Source organism: Seriola lalandi, unplaced genomic scaffold (genome assembly GCF_002814215.2).
Source record: "Seriola lalandi dorsalis isolate HSWRI2012SDOR001 ecotype SW California unplaced genomic scaffold, Sedor1 jcf7180002054306, whole genome shotgun sequence".
NCBI classification, from domain to species: Eukaryota; Metazoa; Chordata; class Actinopteri; order Carangiformes; family Carangidae; genus Seriola; species Seriola lalandi.
The window spans coordinates 569997-585648 of NW_019524859.1; the positions used below are offsets into that span (position 1 = coordinate 569997).

At 39.9% G+C, this 15652-nt stretch overlaps 2 protein-coding genes across 4 annotated transcripts in view; one reads left to right on the forward strand and one right to left on the reverse strand.

Annotated features, from left to right (window-relative positions):
• Positions 1-907: 907 nt before the first annotated feature.
• marveld3 (MARVEL domain containing 3) lies at positions 908-4166 on the forward strand. Of its 3 annotated transcripts, none has more exons than XM_087174040.1 (4): positions 908-1248; positions 1732-1988; positions 2172-2269; positions 2922-4166. In XM_087174040.1, the coding sequence occupies exons 2-4, from the start codon at positions 1732-1734 to the stop codon at positions 3530-3532; spliced, it is 966 nt and encodes a 321-aa protein (XP_087030166.1). In that variant the 5' UTR covers positions 908-1248; the 3' UTR covers positions 3533-4166. The 3 variants fall into 3 exon arrangements, with proteins under 3 accessions (XP_087030166.1, XP_087030165.1, XP_087030167.1); XM_087174039.1 differs by having other exon boundaries at positions 909-1248; positions 1729-1988; XM_087174041.1 differs by having other exon boundaries at positions 912-1248; positions 1729-1988; positions 2178-2269.
• Positions 4167-4810: 644 nt separating this feature from the next.
• phlpp2 (PH domain and leucine rich repeat protein phosphatase 2) overlaps positions 4811-15652 on the reverse strand; it is a 39296-nt gene continuing 28454 nt past the window's right edge. Inside the window, exons 12-19 of the mRNA XM_087174038.1 lie at positions 15296-15451; positions 13864-14064; positions 12698-12860; positions 12479-12609; positions 12130-12243; positions 11310-11504; positions 10947-11178; positions 4811-10786 (exon numbers count right to left, since the gene is read on the reverse strand). Coding sequence (XP_087030164.1) covers positions 9500-10786; positions 10947-11178; positions 11310-11504; positions 12130-12243; positions 12479-12609; positions 12698-12860; positions 13864-14064; positions 15296-15451 — 2479 coding nt within the window. The 3' untranslated portion in view covers positions 4811-9499. The remainder of the gene's footprint in view (positions 10787-10946; positions 11179-11309; positions 11505-12129; positions 12244-12478; positions 12610-12697; positions 12861-13863; positions 14065-15295; positions 15452-15652) is intronic.

The window sequence follows — 15652 nt, forward strand, 5'->3', positions numbered from 1 at the left end:
CACCACCACCACCACCACCACCACCACCACCTCCCCCCTTGTTGTTTAATGTGGGCCAATGATAGAGGAAGTATATAGATTATATTATATACACATACTGTTGGGCAGTTTAATTTATAACAAAATACCATATTTCATAAGAACTGTCACTGACTGTGGCCTCTCACCTCTGGTATGTGGAGTAACACATAAGTTATTGTAACAAAAACATAAATATTGCAAATGAAAGTTTGACATAGGTTTTTTCCTAAAGACTAGGTCGACCTCAAGATCAGTAAAAAGAAACACCTTCCTTTTTCAAGAAGCACTTTCCTCTTTCAACTGAACAATCATAATAGTTACAATTGCTCTTAATTGGATAGTAAACCCAGAACATTTGTGGCCGCTGAAGTCCTGAGGCCCTGGGTCAATTGCCCGCTATGGTAGCAGATCCACACTTGCAGTGAAGGTACTCAAGAGACAGGAGAAACATCTGCCATATTTAGTGATAATTTATGTTCATTGATGGGTTTGTGAATTAAGCTAAACTGTAGAGGAAGTGGAGGGACCTACTTCCTCTTAAGGGATTGCAGCTGCAGTAATTGAGCTCTTTGCTTGAAATGGAAAATCCATAGTCTTCTTCAGTCATTATTTGTATCAGTGAGCTGGATGAACAAAGTATCTGTCCCATGTCATTACAGCATCTGGGACTAAGCATGAGCTAAGTGACACATAGTGACATTTATTTTGAAATGATCTACGCCTCGTCGGAAATGCAAAAATGACTTTTGCCGCGAGCTTCATGATTTAAACGTGACCGCGTGCACTGTGTGCGTTCACGTCCGGGTTGAGGCATGAATCGCAAATTTTTGTTTTTGGAAGTTGGGGACAACTGAAATCAACAATTTTTACACACATGTGGGTTTTTACTGATTTCCAATAATGCTGCCGGAGTCTTGAAATATTAGTATATAAACTGACTAGTCACTTAAATGTTGTTTTCTGGTCATAAAATAAAGTGCTTACAATGCTGCAATAAACACATACACCATTTATACACCCAACAAACAGGGTTACTATAATTTGGAAAAAGAAGCTGTAAAACCTGAAATTAGTCACTGTATTTTCCTACTAAATCACCTCTAAACTAGTGGGCGTGGCACAGCACAGGTGAGAGACAGGAGAAGGAAATCCGACACAGGAAGTTGGTGGATTGTTATTTTCTCGGCACAAACGAAAAAGAGACCGAATTTCGGACAGAATTCAAAAGTAGGAAGTTTTGACATTGTATCTTTGTTTTATTCACGAGCCTAAAACTATTTCACTTTTACGTAGAGACATCGAATCGCACGGATGAATTTAGTAGCAGGGAAGGCAAGGGCGTTGCTTTGAATTGTGAGCCTTTTAAAAGAATATCCTTTGGCCTCCCGCGTCGAAATAAAATAATAATCATGTTAAAGTCAGATTTAATTAGCAGACGTGATCTTCTTCTTATATATAATCAAATTCATAGTTAATACGCCCCACTTCTGCATGTGGTCCCATGACCTTTTTTTTTCTCTTCGAGTCACTATGAATGAAGAAACCTAAATTTTACGTCCTTTACCTCACCTGGTCATTAATCTCCATTAAATAGTTCATGCTTTTTTACTATCCACAGTGGCAGTAACAGAGACACAAGCCAACTATCCACTTAGTTTATTAGAGTCTGTAATAGGATTCATGCCCATAATCTTCTTTTGTCAGCAGAAGATGTCTGACAGGGGAAGACACCACCAGAGGAGTGATGTGTATACAGACTACAAGAGCAGGGATGGTTCACACGATGGAGACCACTCTTCATATGATAGCAGAGGCCGCAACCAAAAGCCAAGAGACTTGGATGAGAGAGGCTCTGCTGGTGACAGGCGAGCCAAACAATACAGACAGAGGGACATGACAACTGCCTCTTCCAGGGAGCCACCTGCTTACAAAGATCACAACCATGACCATGAAGGACCCTCGAGACTGTAAGGGAGCTTGTACTTTCAATAATCAAGGCCCTGCGCTCACTGTGATGTCATTCCATACAAACTAAAGACAACCTGAATCAGGATTATGCAACATATTTATTTGTATGTTTATGTAAAATTACATGTTTTTTTGATAAAGAATCAATTCTGTCCCACTGAAAAAAAACTTTGTCTTTTGAGGTCCAGAGAGACATCACTGTATCACTCTGAACGGGAGCATTATGAGCAGCAACACAGACAAGCGCTTTACAATCTCAGATACATCTTAACCAGTAGAGGCAAGTATATTTATTTTAGGGTCCTTCTGGGAAATCTTAGTTGCGTTCAAAGCACACGCCTGTCAGTGTATGTTAAGAATTTGTCGGGAGGGTCCCCAAATATATTTAACAATGTCAAATTTATCTGTTTTTAATTTTCACTCACTAAATGTGCTTTAGTTAACTTACGTGCTGTTTGCTTTACATTCTCAATCTTTGGGGAACACTGCTTTTGATTGTTACATTCACAGAGCGCATACTCAAAATTTGCCTTGTACATGATAATAAGCCATAATATTATATATTGTACTACTATGGGATTTTTAAAAGGCTTTTCTCAATTAACTGATTAATGATTTTTAATATAACATGTCAGAAAATAGTGAAAAAAAACCCATCAGATATTTCTAGGGTCTTGGGTTACATCAAATGTCTTGTTTTTTGGGGGTCCATTACCCAAAGATATTCAATTTATTATCATTTCTGACAAAGAAAAGCAGCAAATCCACTCATCAGAGAAACTGCGATCAGTAATTATTTGGCATTCTTGCTCAGAAAATTTTTTTTGGTCAATCAATAATATCATAAATTGGCTCATCGTGTCAGCTCTAGTCTCACTGCTTCATGTTGTTATACATTCATGTCAGTACTGTGTTTATCCTGTATCTCCCAGGTCTGTGCCAGCTTATGGAGCTGTTTGTGAATCTGCTTATCATCATCTGCGCTGGAGTGCCATACAGCAACAATGGGGGTTACCGTGATCTGGCCAGCCTCGGCGGACTCTACTATTATCACTTTGGTGGGGCCAATGCTTTCACTGGAGCTGATGTAGACAGGGTGAAGGAGCTGGACCAGCTGTTCCATCAGCTCAAGCGACCTCCGTACATCTTCACCATGGCCTGCGGTGGGGTTTTAATGATATACGCCTGTGCCATGCTTACTCTGGGGATTTTCAGAGTCCCTTACCGCTGGCCCCCTGTGCTGCTGGGGGAGGCTCTGCTGAACTTCCTGATCGGCCTGGGCTACATCCCTGCACTTGCCTTCTACTTCATTAAGGTTCAAGAAACCTACAATAATCCAATCTGTGAAGAGAGAGAGCAAATGTACAAGAGCAAAGGGCACAAGGGTTTTGACTGCCAGTTCCACGGTGCAGATATTGCAGGAGGTCTCTTTGGGGTGCTGGGGGTGTTTGTTTTCATCTTTGGTGCAGTGTTAGCTGTCAGAGCTTTCAGGTCAGTGCGGGAGCTAAAGAAGCAAAGAACAAACGAGGACAGTCATTTTTAAGATGCCTTTTCTCTTCAACATATGGCAAAGTGAGATTGAGGAGAAGTCTCTGCCACCAGAAAACATGGATAGTTTTTTATAATTTTTTATTAGGTGTAACTGTTTAACTTTTGTTGAATGTGATTGGTGAATCAGCTTTTTTATACACTTTTTATGTTTTGATTGTTTACATTTGATTTTGGAGAATACTTTTTTATTATTACCTCTTTTGCAGTTTATATACCTGTGTATGGTGTCTGTTACATTTTGTATAAATGTATAGTTATATTAAATTACTCAAATTGCAAATCAGTGATCTTTCACTGGTCATTTTTCATTACATTTGTTCAGAAAAGATACTCTGAAAATGTTTGACAAAAAAGGACAGAGATAAACTCCTTTCATTTGTTCAAGAAGAGTTGGTTGTGTATTTATCAGCCTTTGCTGCTTCCTTTAAGAATGATGCTACCGAGGTACACTTCCGTAGGTCTTGATCTCTTAGTTAAAATAATTTGTGTCCTACACATGAATTATTGTGCAATCCATAAATCTCAATTCAGTCTGATGATCATTAATCCTGGCAGTTTAGTCTTGATACAAACTGTTGCTGTTATAGACTGAACTGACTCTGGAATTAAATGTCTCCAGACCTTGATGTGGTGACAGTGTCAAATGTCTTTCCTAGGCAGGGAAGCAAAGCATCCTCTGCTTTATACTTTGTCTTATGATTTGGAAGTTAGTATTTTGTCTTTTATGCATAAAATACCCACAGTATTTCAGTAGAATAAATTGCATATCCATTGAGCAACAATATTTTCCCATTTTTTTAGATGTCAGACTTTGTTCTGCCTAAAGGTCTTCCATCACTCACAGGAAAAACATGGAAACCAGGAGTCTTGTCACATTTAACCTTATTTTTCTTTGGCATTTGTCAACTATTATAATAGACATGTCATTCTAAACTTCACCAACAGATGGCAGATCTACTGTGTTGAGGAATTTAATCATGACTTCAACACATGGATCTTGAATGTACATATTTCCAAAGCATCAAGTGTTTTCTGTTCATTACTGTTTTCTGAAGCATTTAGGCTAACTGAATGAGAGACATAAATAGAGACCAAGGCAAATATATAAAAAACCTCCTATTACATCATAATTAAGGACTTTAAAATTAATGACAAAATAAACTGTCAGCACCATATCTTGTACTGACCAAAAAGCAGTAATTTTGATTATATTCATTAGCATGAAATAATAATAAAAATTGTGAGCAAAATGGACACTGGACAAAAAAAATCACAGTAAAAAGTTTTATTGCTACTTGGCTTAAAGTTAATTTAGAAACAGCGTGTCTGCTCAAAACTAATGATAGCAGCATTTCAAATAAAATAACAACTACCTTCCAATCTCAAAGTTCAGGGGAATACAGTTCTGTCTGACAAACAGCAAAAGTGCTCATTGTTAGTCCTGTTCCTAAATCATAAATCTTGTAATTAGTAAACATAAAACTAAATTTTAGCAGTAATCTGCATGCTAGAATACAAACCCAAAAATATTAGATATGCTCCAGTTTGTACAAATAAATCACATTTTGTATGCACTCTTATGTTTTTAAGTTGACTTATATTTAGGGCATGCTTTCAACATTAAATACAGTTATAATTAGTACCTTCAAATAAAGTACCGTAATGAGAGACAGTATTCTGTAGAATCCCAGTCACTTTAAATTCTGTAGTGGAGAGGGAATATAGATTTGCATGGAACGATGAAGTACAAAAATAAACATCAGCTTCTTGGCATTGAGAAAAAAATATTCAAAGCATTTCTAGAAAATAATGTACAGAAAGGAACTGTGAGATTAAACAATGGCTACTTTGGTCACATGTTAAACAACTGGAGCATCTTCGATCAGTTTCATTCACCATATTCACACAGAATTACAGTCAATCCATTATTCACACAAGCATGCATACACTTACTGTATGTGTGCACTTAAGCTTCATTTTACACACACACACAAACAGACATTTTGCAACATACTGTAGTTGTACAAGGAGCTTGTTAAGTTGTGCAGAGAGGAAATGATCCTTAACAGTTAATAAATGATCAGCAGTTAAAAAAACATTGACACTGTAGCCTACTCAAATGCACATACCCTCTTTTTTGGTGCAGGAAGGGGTTTATGAGCATTATAATACTGGACCCCCTCCACTAAAGAATTAAAGGGAATATTTAATTCAATGCACTGTACCCTGTGCTTCCTCTTCCTGTATCTACCCACACAGTTGGCATATGTACATGCACACTGATTAGTCTAGTAATGGATCATTATTCAAATACGCTTCATGTTGGAAGGACAGGACAGTAGGTGAATATATGACATCAACCAGAAGACAGACAGAATTCATTTACAATGAGTGTACAACTGTTTAAGAAACTGACCCAGGTGGCTCTGAAGAGCAATAAACGTAGCACTGCAATACAGTCGGAGCCTGACTTGGCAAAACTGGGACCAGAATAATCAAATTACATTGCAAATGAGCGAAAGGAAGAGACGTACTCACACAATAAAAGAGCAATGAAACTTACACACGCAGTTCCAAGTACATACACCGCACATACATACATCAGTCAATATTCATTTTCAGATATTGAGAAAAAGGATTCTTGTAGTTTTATGTGATGGAAAAAGAAGCTCTGATATAAATGTATATATATACACATATATATGTGTGTGTATATATACATATACAATACAATTGACACTTTGCATATTTGTATGAGGGAATTCCCAAGATCTGTTGCAAACACTACTACCAACTAAAAGTTAAAGAAAGTTCCTTTTCTCCTCTTCAAACCTGCTAAAGAACTCAGTTTCCCTGTTTACTTTTACTTGTTTCTGATGTATACTAATACTATTCACAATCATTTGTCTTACAGCTTCTCAAGCTCCTCCTGTGGCAGGTGCGCCTGCAGTGGCCATCAGAGTCTCACTGCCATCAGTTCAGATGCTGGACAACATGTGTGGGTTACAGGCTACAGTCAGAACCACAGAGTCCCCAGTGTTTGGCATCTCAGACACTGCACCGTCTGATCAATAAAGTGACTAGAAATAAATTATTAGCCTTATCAGTCTAGTTAGGAATCCAAAACTTTAGTTGAAATCAGTATTTGAATTTTGAATAAGCATAATAAAGACAATATCAGTGGTTTGATGTAAACTTATTGTCTTAGAGTTCTGTTTCCCTGACTTGTCATTATTATGGAGGGATTTCAGAAACCTTGATATGCCAGATGGTTAGTATAGGTATCAATTAGCACAATGCTTCAACCAAATACTGATACTAGATATAAATACTGTAAAACATATCTGTATGTCCTCACGGGGCCCCAATGATTTACATTATTATAGAGTAACAGTTATGTTGGCAAATAGTGTTAAGAGTTGTTAAATATGTATATTATGCTGTTTGGTACTAAGATAGGTAAATACGCTCTGAAAAATTCAGATGTAGCTGAGAGCAAACAAAAACTAATAAACTAAGAAATGTTTAATATAATAAAAAACACACCAAAAAGTGAATGTTGTAAATGAATTATTGTCACTTTACATCATCATCATCATTTCCACTGGCTATGTATTCTTAGACAAGAGGTGATATGTTGGGCTGAGGGAAGCCTCAGTAATCCCAGCACACTGTGTTGATCAATATCTCATATAGTAAACTCAAATATACATAACTTTGAAAATTACTATTTTCTATATACAAAGTGCTTTTAACAGTGTTTGTTTGTTTCAAGAGACAAAACTTGCAAATAACAACAAAAAATTCAGACTCACACATCAATTAAGGCTTCATCAGCGACTTATCACTCATTCCCACGGAGCAAAATAAGGATAGAGGGGTTGCTTTAACTAACAACACCCCCTGAGCTAAAGACCTCAGTCACAAACAGAACAAGAGTGGGATGAAAGAAATGGCTCCTCCTTTCAAAAATACTGAGTAGTGTTATTTTAAGGCTAAAAGGGAACACTGAAAGGTCCAGCTATGCAAATGCTATGGAATGCCAGAACTGCACCACTATCAACTTGGAGTGTTAACTAAAAATATACATCTAATGCAGTAATCACTGACATGAGCAATTACCCAACTTTGGCCTTCTTATAACCACAGCAGCCCCAGCAGAGCTACCTGCTCTTATGGCACAAGGTGGGGAGGTACAGGAACGGGCAAACTGAAGTTTTCCAGGGCTGCATGATATTTAACTGATAATTTAAATAATGCAGTTTTTGACAGGCTACGCTCAGATGAGATAAATATGATTGATCCAATATATTAAAAAACTTGGGAACACACTCAATGTAACTAAATTGGGGAAAAAAAATCCTGTGAATCAGTATGTTATTATACCACCTCATATTGCTGCTGCACTGGTAATAATTTTTATATTTAACCTGTGAGTTGAATCCTACAGAAGCATTGCCCCCGATCTGCAATAAGGATAAATGCAATATGTGCGAGTGAAAAGGAGAGCTATATGAAATTATAGTAAGGCATAATTTGTTTCTATGTCACAACTTGTGCGCTTATTTCTAGAACTGTGGGTTCGGTCCCAAACTTTGTGACACCTGGTGTACACAGACCAGTTACAGAATACAAGACAAAACGGTGTCAATTCCGTGTGTAATGGGCCAAAATAACACACCCTGAAAATCATCTGCTTGTGTGGGTAGTACATTCGAGATCTAAGCTGAAAAAAGAATTTGATATGAAAAGTAAAAATGTCAGTAACCTGCAGTACATACAAATTATATATGTACCCTTCTTCTCTTGATAGTATACAGTGTAATAATTCACTTTTGTGCCTTGACTGGTTTGTTCGAATGACTGAAATTAAATGATATCCGAACATCTTGGGCTCTCCAGTCCACTATCCAGTGACAATTGAACTGACTAAATTTAAATTAACTTTATTTTCTTATGTTGTTTTAAAGGAGATCATTTGATCATGCACTGTCACAGATTATATTGTTATAAGGATTTTTGGATTCTACAACACACCAGCTCTGTACAGTTGAATGACTTCGATATTATAATTTTTGTCAGTTATTCAAAATACATTGCTCTAAACAGCAATACTTTTTGATTTGAGTTGGCTGTTGTGTAGTTGTGTACCATACTGTATAGAATTAATTTACCCTATATAGAAGATTCCATACATTTTGTGTGGGGATATAAGAAATAAAAAATAAACATAATGTTTCTGGCCATATAAATGCAGTTATTTTATCTTCACATCTTCTAGTCCAATGTGCCTTACAAGCCTTTATTCTGTCTGATTTCCTTTGTAAGCCACAGGAGGAGGAGAGCAAAAGCTGTGCCAGTGCTGGTCTCGTGGAAACACTGTCCCTCCTCCAAATTTAACTAAGAAACTCACATCCCCAAACACAGCCTGGATGTGGAGGAGCTCTAGGCTGAATCGTCCACAGTAGGCACTTTTTCAAGTTGCAGTTAGAGGGCCTCTCTCCAGGACCAGAGAGACCACAAAGCCCCTGGAGAGGAGATTTGCCCTCACTGAACATCATCCCATATACACCCTCCAGACTGCTTGACTTTCCAAGTAAAGGGAAAAGTTGCTGACATGTTTTTAACACATGAGGTAACCCATTTCAGGTCAGGTTTGTTTTGCTCTATGATAGCCAGCCATCCTTTTCACAACATCATGTTATGAACTGGGACCTTGGTCACCCCTACTTTCTTGGATACTCAGACCATGCACAGAAACCCCTTTTTTCACCTTGAATTAATGATGCAGCATCATTGATGATAACTATCAAGGTCATACATGTTTGTCTTGTCCTCACAAAAGATCTCAATGGCAACTTGAATTGGAAAATCCCACATGTATGAGAAAAATCTCTTCTTCTCTGGAATGGCACAATCACATAATTGCAGCCACATGCCGCTCTGCTGTGTCCCCCCTCTAGAGGGCAGTATCATAGACTTCCTGCTGTAGGATGGGAGCTGGGCCTGAACCTGGAACCAGGTTGGAGGCAAATGCAGGAGGGTGTGGATGATCCCACACAGAGTCTTTTAAGGAGGGGATTGTGGATGGTGCAGAGGAGCCTGAGATTAGAGGGCTCTGGCCTCTTAGCTGCTCCCTGACTTCCTGCTCCAAGCTCGGAGGCACAATCAGCTGATCCTCAGGGTCCGGCTGTGCTGGGGCAGTGAAGTAACCAGACTTCTTTTTAGGAGCCTCCAGGGCCACCTCAATAAGATTATGACTGTCTTCAGGGGCTACCACAGAGCCATTGGACAGCTTCTTCCCAAACAGGCTGGATGTGGAGGGAGACTTCTTAAGGTCAGCAATCTCTCTCCCACATACAGCCAGCAGGCAGCCGTTTGTAGCAGAAACCACCACGCTGTTCTGTCTGCGCATTTTGCCATTTGGATAGTCAGAGCCTCGCTTTTCAAGATCTAAATCTTTGGGGCTCTCTGGGGCCCCTGACCGTAGTTGGAAAGCACAGCAGTGAATGTCCACCTCTACTTCTAACTTGCTGCCATTGGAGATAACACCCTCAAGTGGAGCTTCATCATCACTGTCCAAGCCGTTGTCAGACTGGTTACTTGAGAACGTAGCACAGGAGGGTTGACGCTGGAATAGGCCCGGGTGTGTTCCTGCACCAGCCGAGCCAGGCACCATGATCCCACACAGTGTAGTAGCAGGGTGAAGGCTACAGCGTCTCTCTGGGCGGGATGCAAGGCCAGAGGATTGGTGCTCATCTGAAGCGGTGGACCCTGCCTCACTGCCCACCTCTGAGGCTGATGTCTCACTGTTGAACTCAGAGACAATACCACTGCTAGATGAAAGGGTGGCTGGGTCACTGGGGCCTGGGGTCACAGACACAGGCGCGGAGGCAGGAGGGGGACCTCGGGGTTCAGTGGTGGAGACCGGTGGCTCACAGGTACAGCTATCCTCGCCAATATGCAGGGACACCACCACAGCCCCAATGTTGTCCTTGCAACCATAACTCTGGGCGAGCGAACACAGCCTCTTGGCAGCAGCGCGTGGATCTCGTACAGCCTGCACAGTGCACACGGCCTCCTGGTAGGAGACCCGTTCAAACAGTGCTCGATTCCCCAGGATCAAGAACTCATCCTGGGAACAGAGAGGCTCAGTGTGCACCCAGGGCTTTGGAAGCACCCAGGGAGAAAGGTAAGAGCAGCCCAGCAGGCGAGAGCAGCATGTCACTCCACTCACTTTGTTATCCTATAAAAAAGAAGTGCCATTAGAATTGCAGATGAGTGTGAGGCTTCATAATATATCCACCTATGAATATGAAGCTGCACATTGACACTTGATCAAAAGTACTACATAATGGCTTTAATGTAAAAGTAGGAACCCAACATACAAGCAAGCTGTGCATTACCTCGGTAATAATGGCTTTACTGAGTTTAACTCTCTCCATCTCCTCAGTGCAGTTCTCCAAGCTGTAAACCTTAGAGAGAGATACAGGTCGGCCATCCCGGCACAGCACTGCCTGGCAGGTGCCCACGTTGGCCACGGTAAGGCTGAAGTAGCCTCCTGGATCTGAAGGTTCATGGTGGATATAACACAGCAAAGCAGAAGCACCCAGTTTCTGGCCAGCCATACCTAGTTTCCTGTACCATTCAAAAACAAACAAAGCTCTTTAAGGCACTGGTTGCATCTTAAACACTGCAGCAACTGCAGTTTATTTGCAAGTACAGAAAGAGGTTTTAATAAAGACTAACATATAAAAAATATGTCTTACCTGTGTGAGGTGAGGAAAGTGTTGCACATATAAACACTGTCGATACTGGAGTGCTGCAGTTCCTCACACAGCACATCTCCCATGGTGCACTGTAGCAGCCGAGGCACTTCCTCATTGCGGTCTCCATCAAAGATACCATAACACGCTTCCACACTGTCTCCAAACTGGTCAACAGTCAGCACAGACACACACAACCTGTCCCCAACAATGGATCCGCATTAATAAAATGACGACTCATTGACTCACATACGGAGGTAAAGTTCATATATACTTCAACATTAAACACTGCAGCTCCAGGTCAGGGAGTGATAAAAGACAGTGGTGTCTGGGCCCCTGGAGGAGCAGCCAGGCTTACCAGGGTCTCAACAGTGATGCACTTAACATTGTTACAAGCATTAAAGCCAATAGAATGATTAGGCTCCACTGCACCAGCTACTCTTTAAAAAGATTCACTGACTGCCCTTATGTCAGTACTAGGCGCCTACCAGTGATTCAGATATTGACTCAGTGGTAGACACCTGCACCGTGCTTGTACATCAACATCCTGTATGCGCATTGGATATACTACATTGGAGACAGTATATCCAATGCACCAAGCAGCAATGACAGAAGAGAAACAAGGTAAACCTACACACTGCTTACGGACTAAAAAGACTGGCTGAGGACAGACACTGAATAAATTCTCAAGTGTCTTACTTGGGTAAAACAGATATGTTTACACACTGAGCACGTGTGTAGTCATTTCATGACAGTTTGGATAGATACTAAGATGTTCAGAAATGAACAAGGAAAACACATGGGAACCAAAAGCAATACTCACTTGTTCCTTTGGCCGCTCATTTCAGAGTAACCATGGTTCCATGGAGTGGAGACACTCAGTGAGTCCCCTGCTGTCGTGGTGGATTTCTGGTCTAATTTCAGGGTGGTGATATGACTAAAAAGGAGAAGAAATATGGTATAAGGCACTGTAGAAACAGGTATATGTACATGCACAATATACACGCACAATGCACAGTATACAGTATGTTACACATATAACAGTGATGCCAGTATGTGTCCAGACAACTACAGAATCTAAAGCCAAGGTGTTGGTGCTTATGTTTGATACTTGACAAATTTCAGTGAGTTACCTGCAACCTTTTTGAATGGGTCTGGCCTTTGTGACTCACCTGAAGAGGTTGAGGGTCTTGTGTTCCAGCATCAGGCTGCTGTTGCCTGTCAGGTCCAGCTCTTGCAGAGTAGCAGGCAGCGAGTCAGGCAGCTGGATCTCAGTCAGCTCATTACAGCTTAGATCTACAAGCTAACGTACAACACACACATGAGCTGAAGCAGGTATAATATAATCATACACACAGCATTTTGGCAAATTAAATCAGCACAAGTCTGACCTTGATCTCAGGCAGGTTGAGGATCTCTGGGAAGACAGTTATGTGGTTGGAGTGTGCTATGAGAGTGTGCAGTCTCTTACAGCTGGACACAGTGGAGGGGATAGTCTTTAACTTGTTGCCGCTTAGATTTAGCTCCTCCAGCAGCTCCAGCTTACTCAGCTTACTAAAGATATACAAAAAAGTCAGTGAAAAACTCCAGGGAGCAGAAAAAGTAGAATATTTATATGATTAATATGACCTTATAGGATATAAGTATATGTAAATAGCTTCTTAAGTAATGGTTCTTGTTAATAATAACAATAATAATGATAAAAAAAACAACAATAAAAAATAATAACAGTAATGATAATTATGATATAATAATTGTCAAAACATCCAGTAAGTTAATGAAGGGCTTCCAACAAGGCAAAAACAGGATAATTAAATAGACACAAGACACAATAAAATTAACAGGACAAAATAATAAAAATGTTTAAATAAATACATTTAAATGTTTTAAAGTAACGTATAAGTCATTAAAAATGACTTACAAATAAAATTAATTACTGAACGACATGACAGCCAAAGTAACACCAGAATCATGCCATATATCCTTGGATGGCAGATTTCATTTATGTGCATGTCACATTATTTGGGCGATCTACCAGAAGGAATAACAGTGAATGATAGATACCTCCTGAAAATATTGACTGCAGCAGCAAAAAAAGCAATCTCTCATAAATGGTTATAGACCAACACACCTGCACTAGATAACAGGCTTGAAATTATCAGAGATTCATGAGAAGAAAAGACTGGCCTCCCAACCAAGACTGAGAAATGATTTATACAGTTTGATTGTATTTTTGCAAGATGGACAAAATTGATAATATATTTGTTGGAATAAGGAATATGGTTGGTAGCTTTTATCCCCTTATCCTCACTGCTTAAAATGTCATTTACCTTCATTCTGCAGTATACTCTGCCAGTCATGGAAACTTATAGACAAATTAAGTAGTGTTGTACAAAGACCCCCTGTACGTAATCCGTAATATATCATGTTTGGGGTTTGTGGATGTTGTGGATGTCAAGGTGGCTGGCAATGATGTTGTTTTTTGTTTGTATTTTTTCTCCTAAAAAAAAAACTAATAAAACTTAAGTCTTAATTAAAAATAGCCAAGGGAACACACCTGGCAGGGAAGGAGAGTAACTGGTTGTAGGCAATGTGAAGGACCCGCAGGTTCTGGTGTCCAACCAGCAGAGCACCACAGTTCTCATTCAGGTTGTTCCACGTCAGGTAGAGCTCCTGGAGTGTGCTGAGGCTCTCCTCTGATTGGCTGCTGGGAGGAATACTTTCCAGGGCATTGGCTGACACATTTAAGTATTTTAGGCTGTAGAAAAATAATAACATACATAACAACATAACATTATACATTAGTATAAATAGTCAGGATTGCATCAAGGGAGAGTATCCACCCATCCCTGTCTCGTTTACTTGAAGAAGTTTAAGCTAAAAATCTGAGGTCCCCCGTTTTTATGTACATGATGGATGAACAGAGGCATTATTGTAGAGTTATCTTCACATTAAAAATACTGAGCAAAGTATATTTCTGTGATTTTATCTATCCAAACAGACAAGTAAAAGCAGCAAATGTGCTAATGCTAGTGAACTTGGCCTCACCTCCTCCAGTGAACAGGATAGAGGACATACATAATGTTAGTGCAATGATAAATGTAGATGATGGAGGTCTTGGATCACAGTCCTGAATTTTTTTAGGGTTATAGAGGTTTTAGGGGCTTCACAATTTTCTAATTTCCACTCTGATTCTCATTGTACTGAAGAGGATACTCTAAAAAGAGACAGTTCATTTATCTCTGCAAGTGGAGACTTAATTTACATATTGTTGAACCCGCATATATAGGAGGGACAGTCATTTCACTGGTTCTTATGTAATAAGTGTTGTTAAGTCAGTGTCTGTAAATATCACATACTGAACAGCAATAAAACCTGTCCTTCTGGTCCAAAAATGAGAACAACAGAGTCAGGCATTGCATTGTCAGTGCAATGTTATCTCTGCAGGCTATAAACATTACAAGACTGTTGACATCTCACTGTACATATGAATATATGAAAAATGTTAGTTATTAACCTAGATTCTATAGTCAGACTTATACTGTTTCCATCAGCCATGAGTGTCACTGCTTTCCCTTAGAAGCTGTACAGCTCTTAGAAAGCATATCAGGAAAACCATCATGCACAAAGCAGTTACTGCCATTATGCCTCAGCATTATAGACAGTAAAGTACATTAAAGCATTTGAACTGCTAATGGGTGTTAAGTGATTCCACACAGGAAATAGGAGGGCGAATGAAGCTCCAGTTACAATCTAGAACGCTCCAATGATCTTGACCACAGTCCCTTCATACAACCTACACTTCATGCCCCAAACAACACAAAGCTGCAATACGATAACTGTCAACTGCAACATAACAGTGAACACACTTCCAGTAAAAGTTTCAAAGCAGAGGAACCAGCTGATAAAAGACTCAGTTAAGAGTATAAATGGTCTTGGGGACAGTACGACAAAGGAAACACAAAGAGAAAAAGGGTTGAGAGACTCACTTTAAGGCTTTGTAAAAGAGACTCTCAGGGAGCTCAGCTAGCTTGTTGTGCTGGAGGTCTAGGGCTTCCAGAGGGACATGGTCAAGTAGGTCAGGCACTCTCTGCAAACGATTGTTCCCCGCCAGGAGCTTTCTCAAACTCAAGCTGTTGAGCAGTCTGTCAGAGGCCAGAAGAGACAAGAAAAAAGACAAGAAAAAAAAAGAACAGATGAACAAAAGCCAAGGAACCGAAGAACATCTTCAGACTTGTGCAGACTTGACTATTGTGGAGCTCGAGGGAGAGTTGTCAGACATGGCAACCCATGCTTACTAATCCATCAATGACATTTACAGCTTGGCTGCCCAAACAGATCAGCAG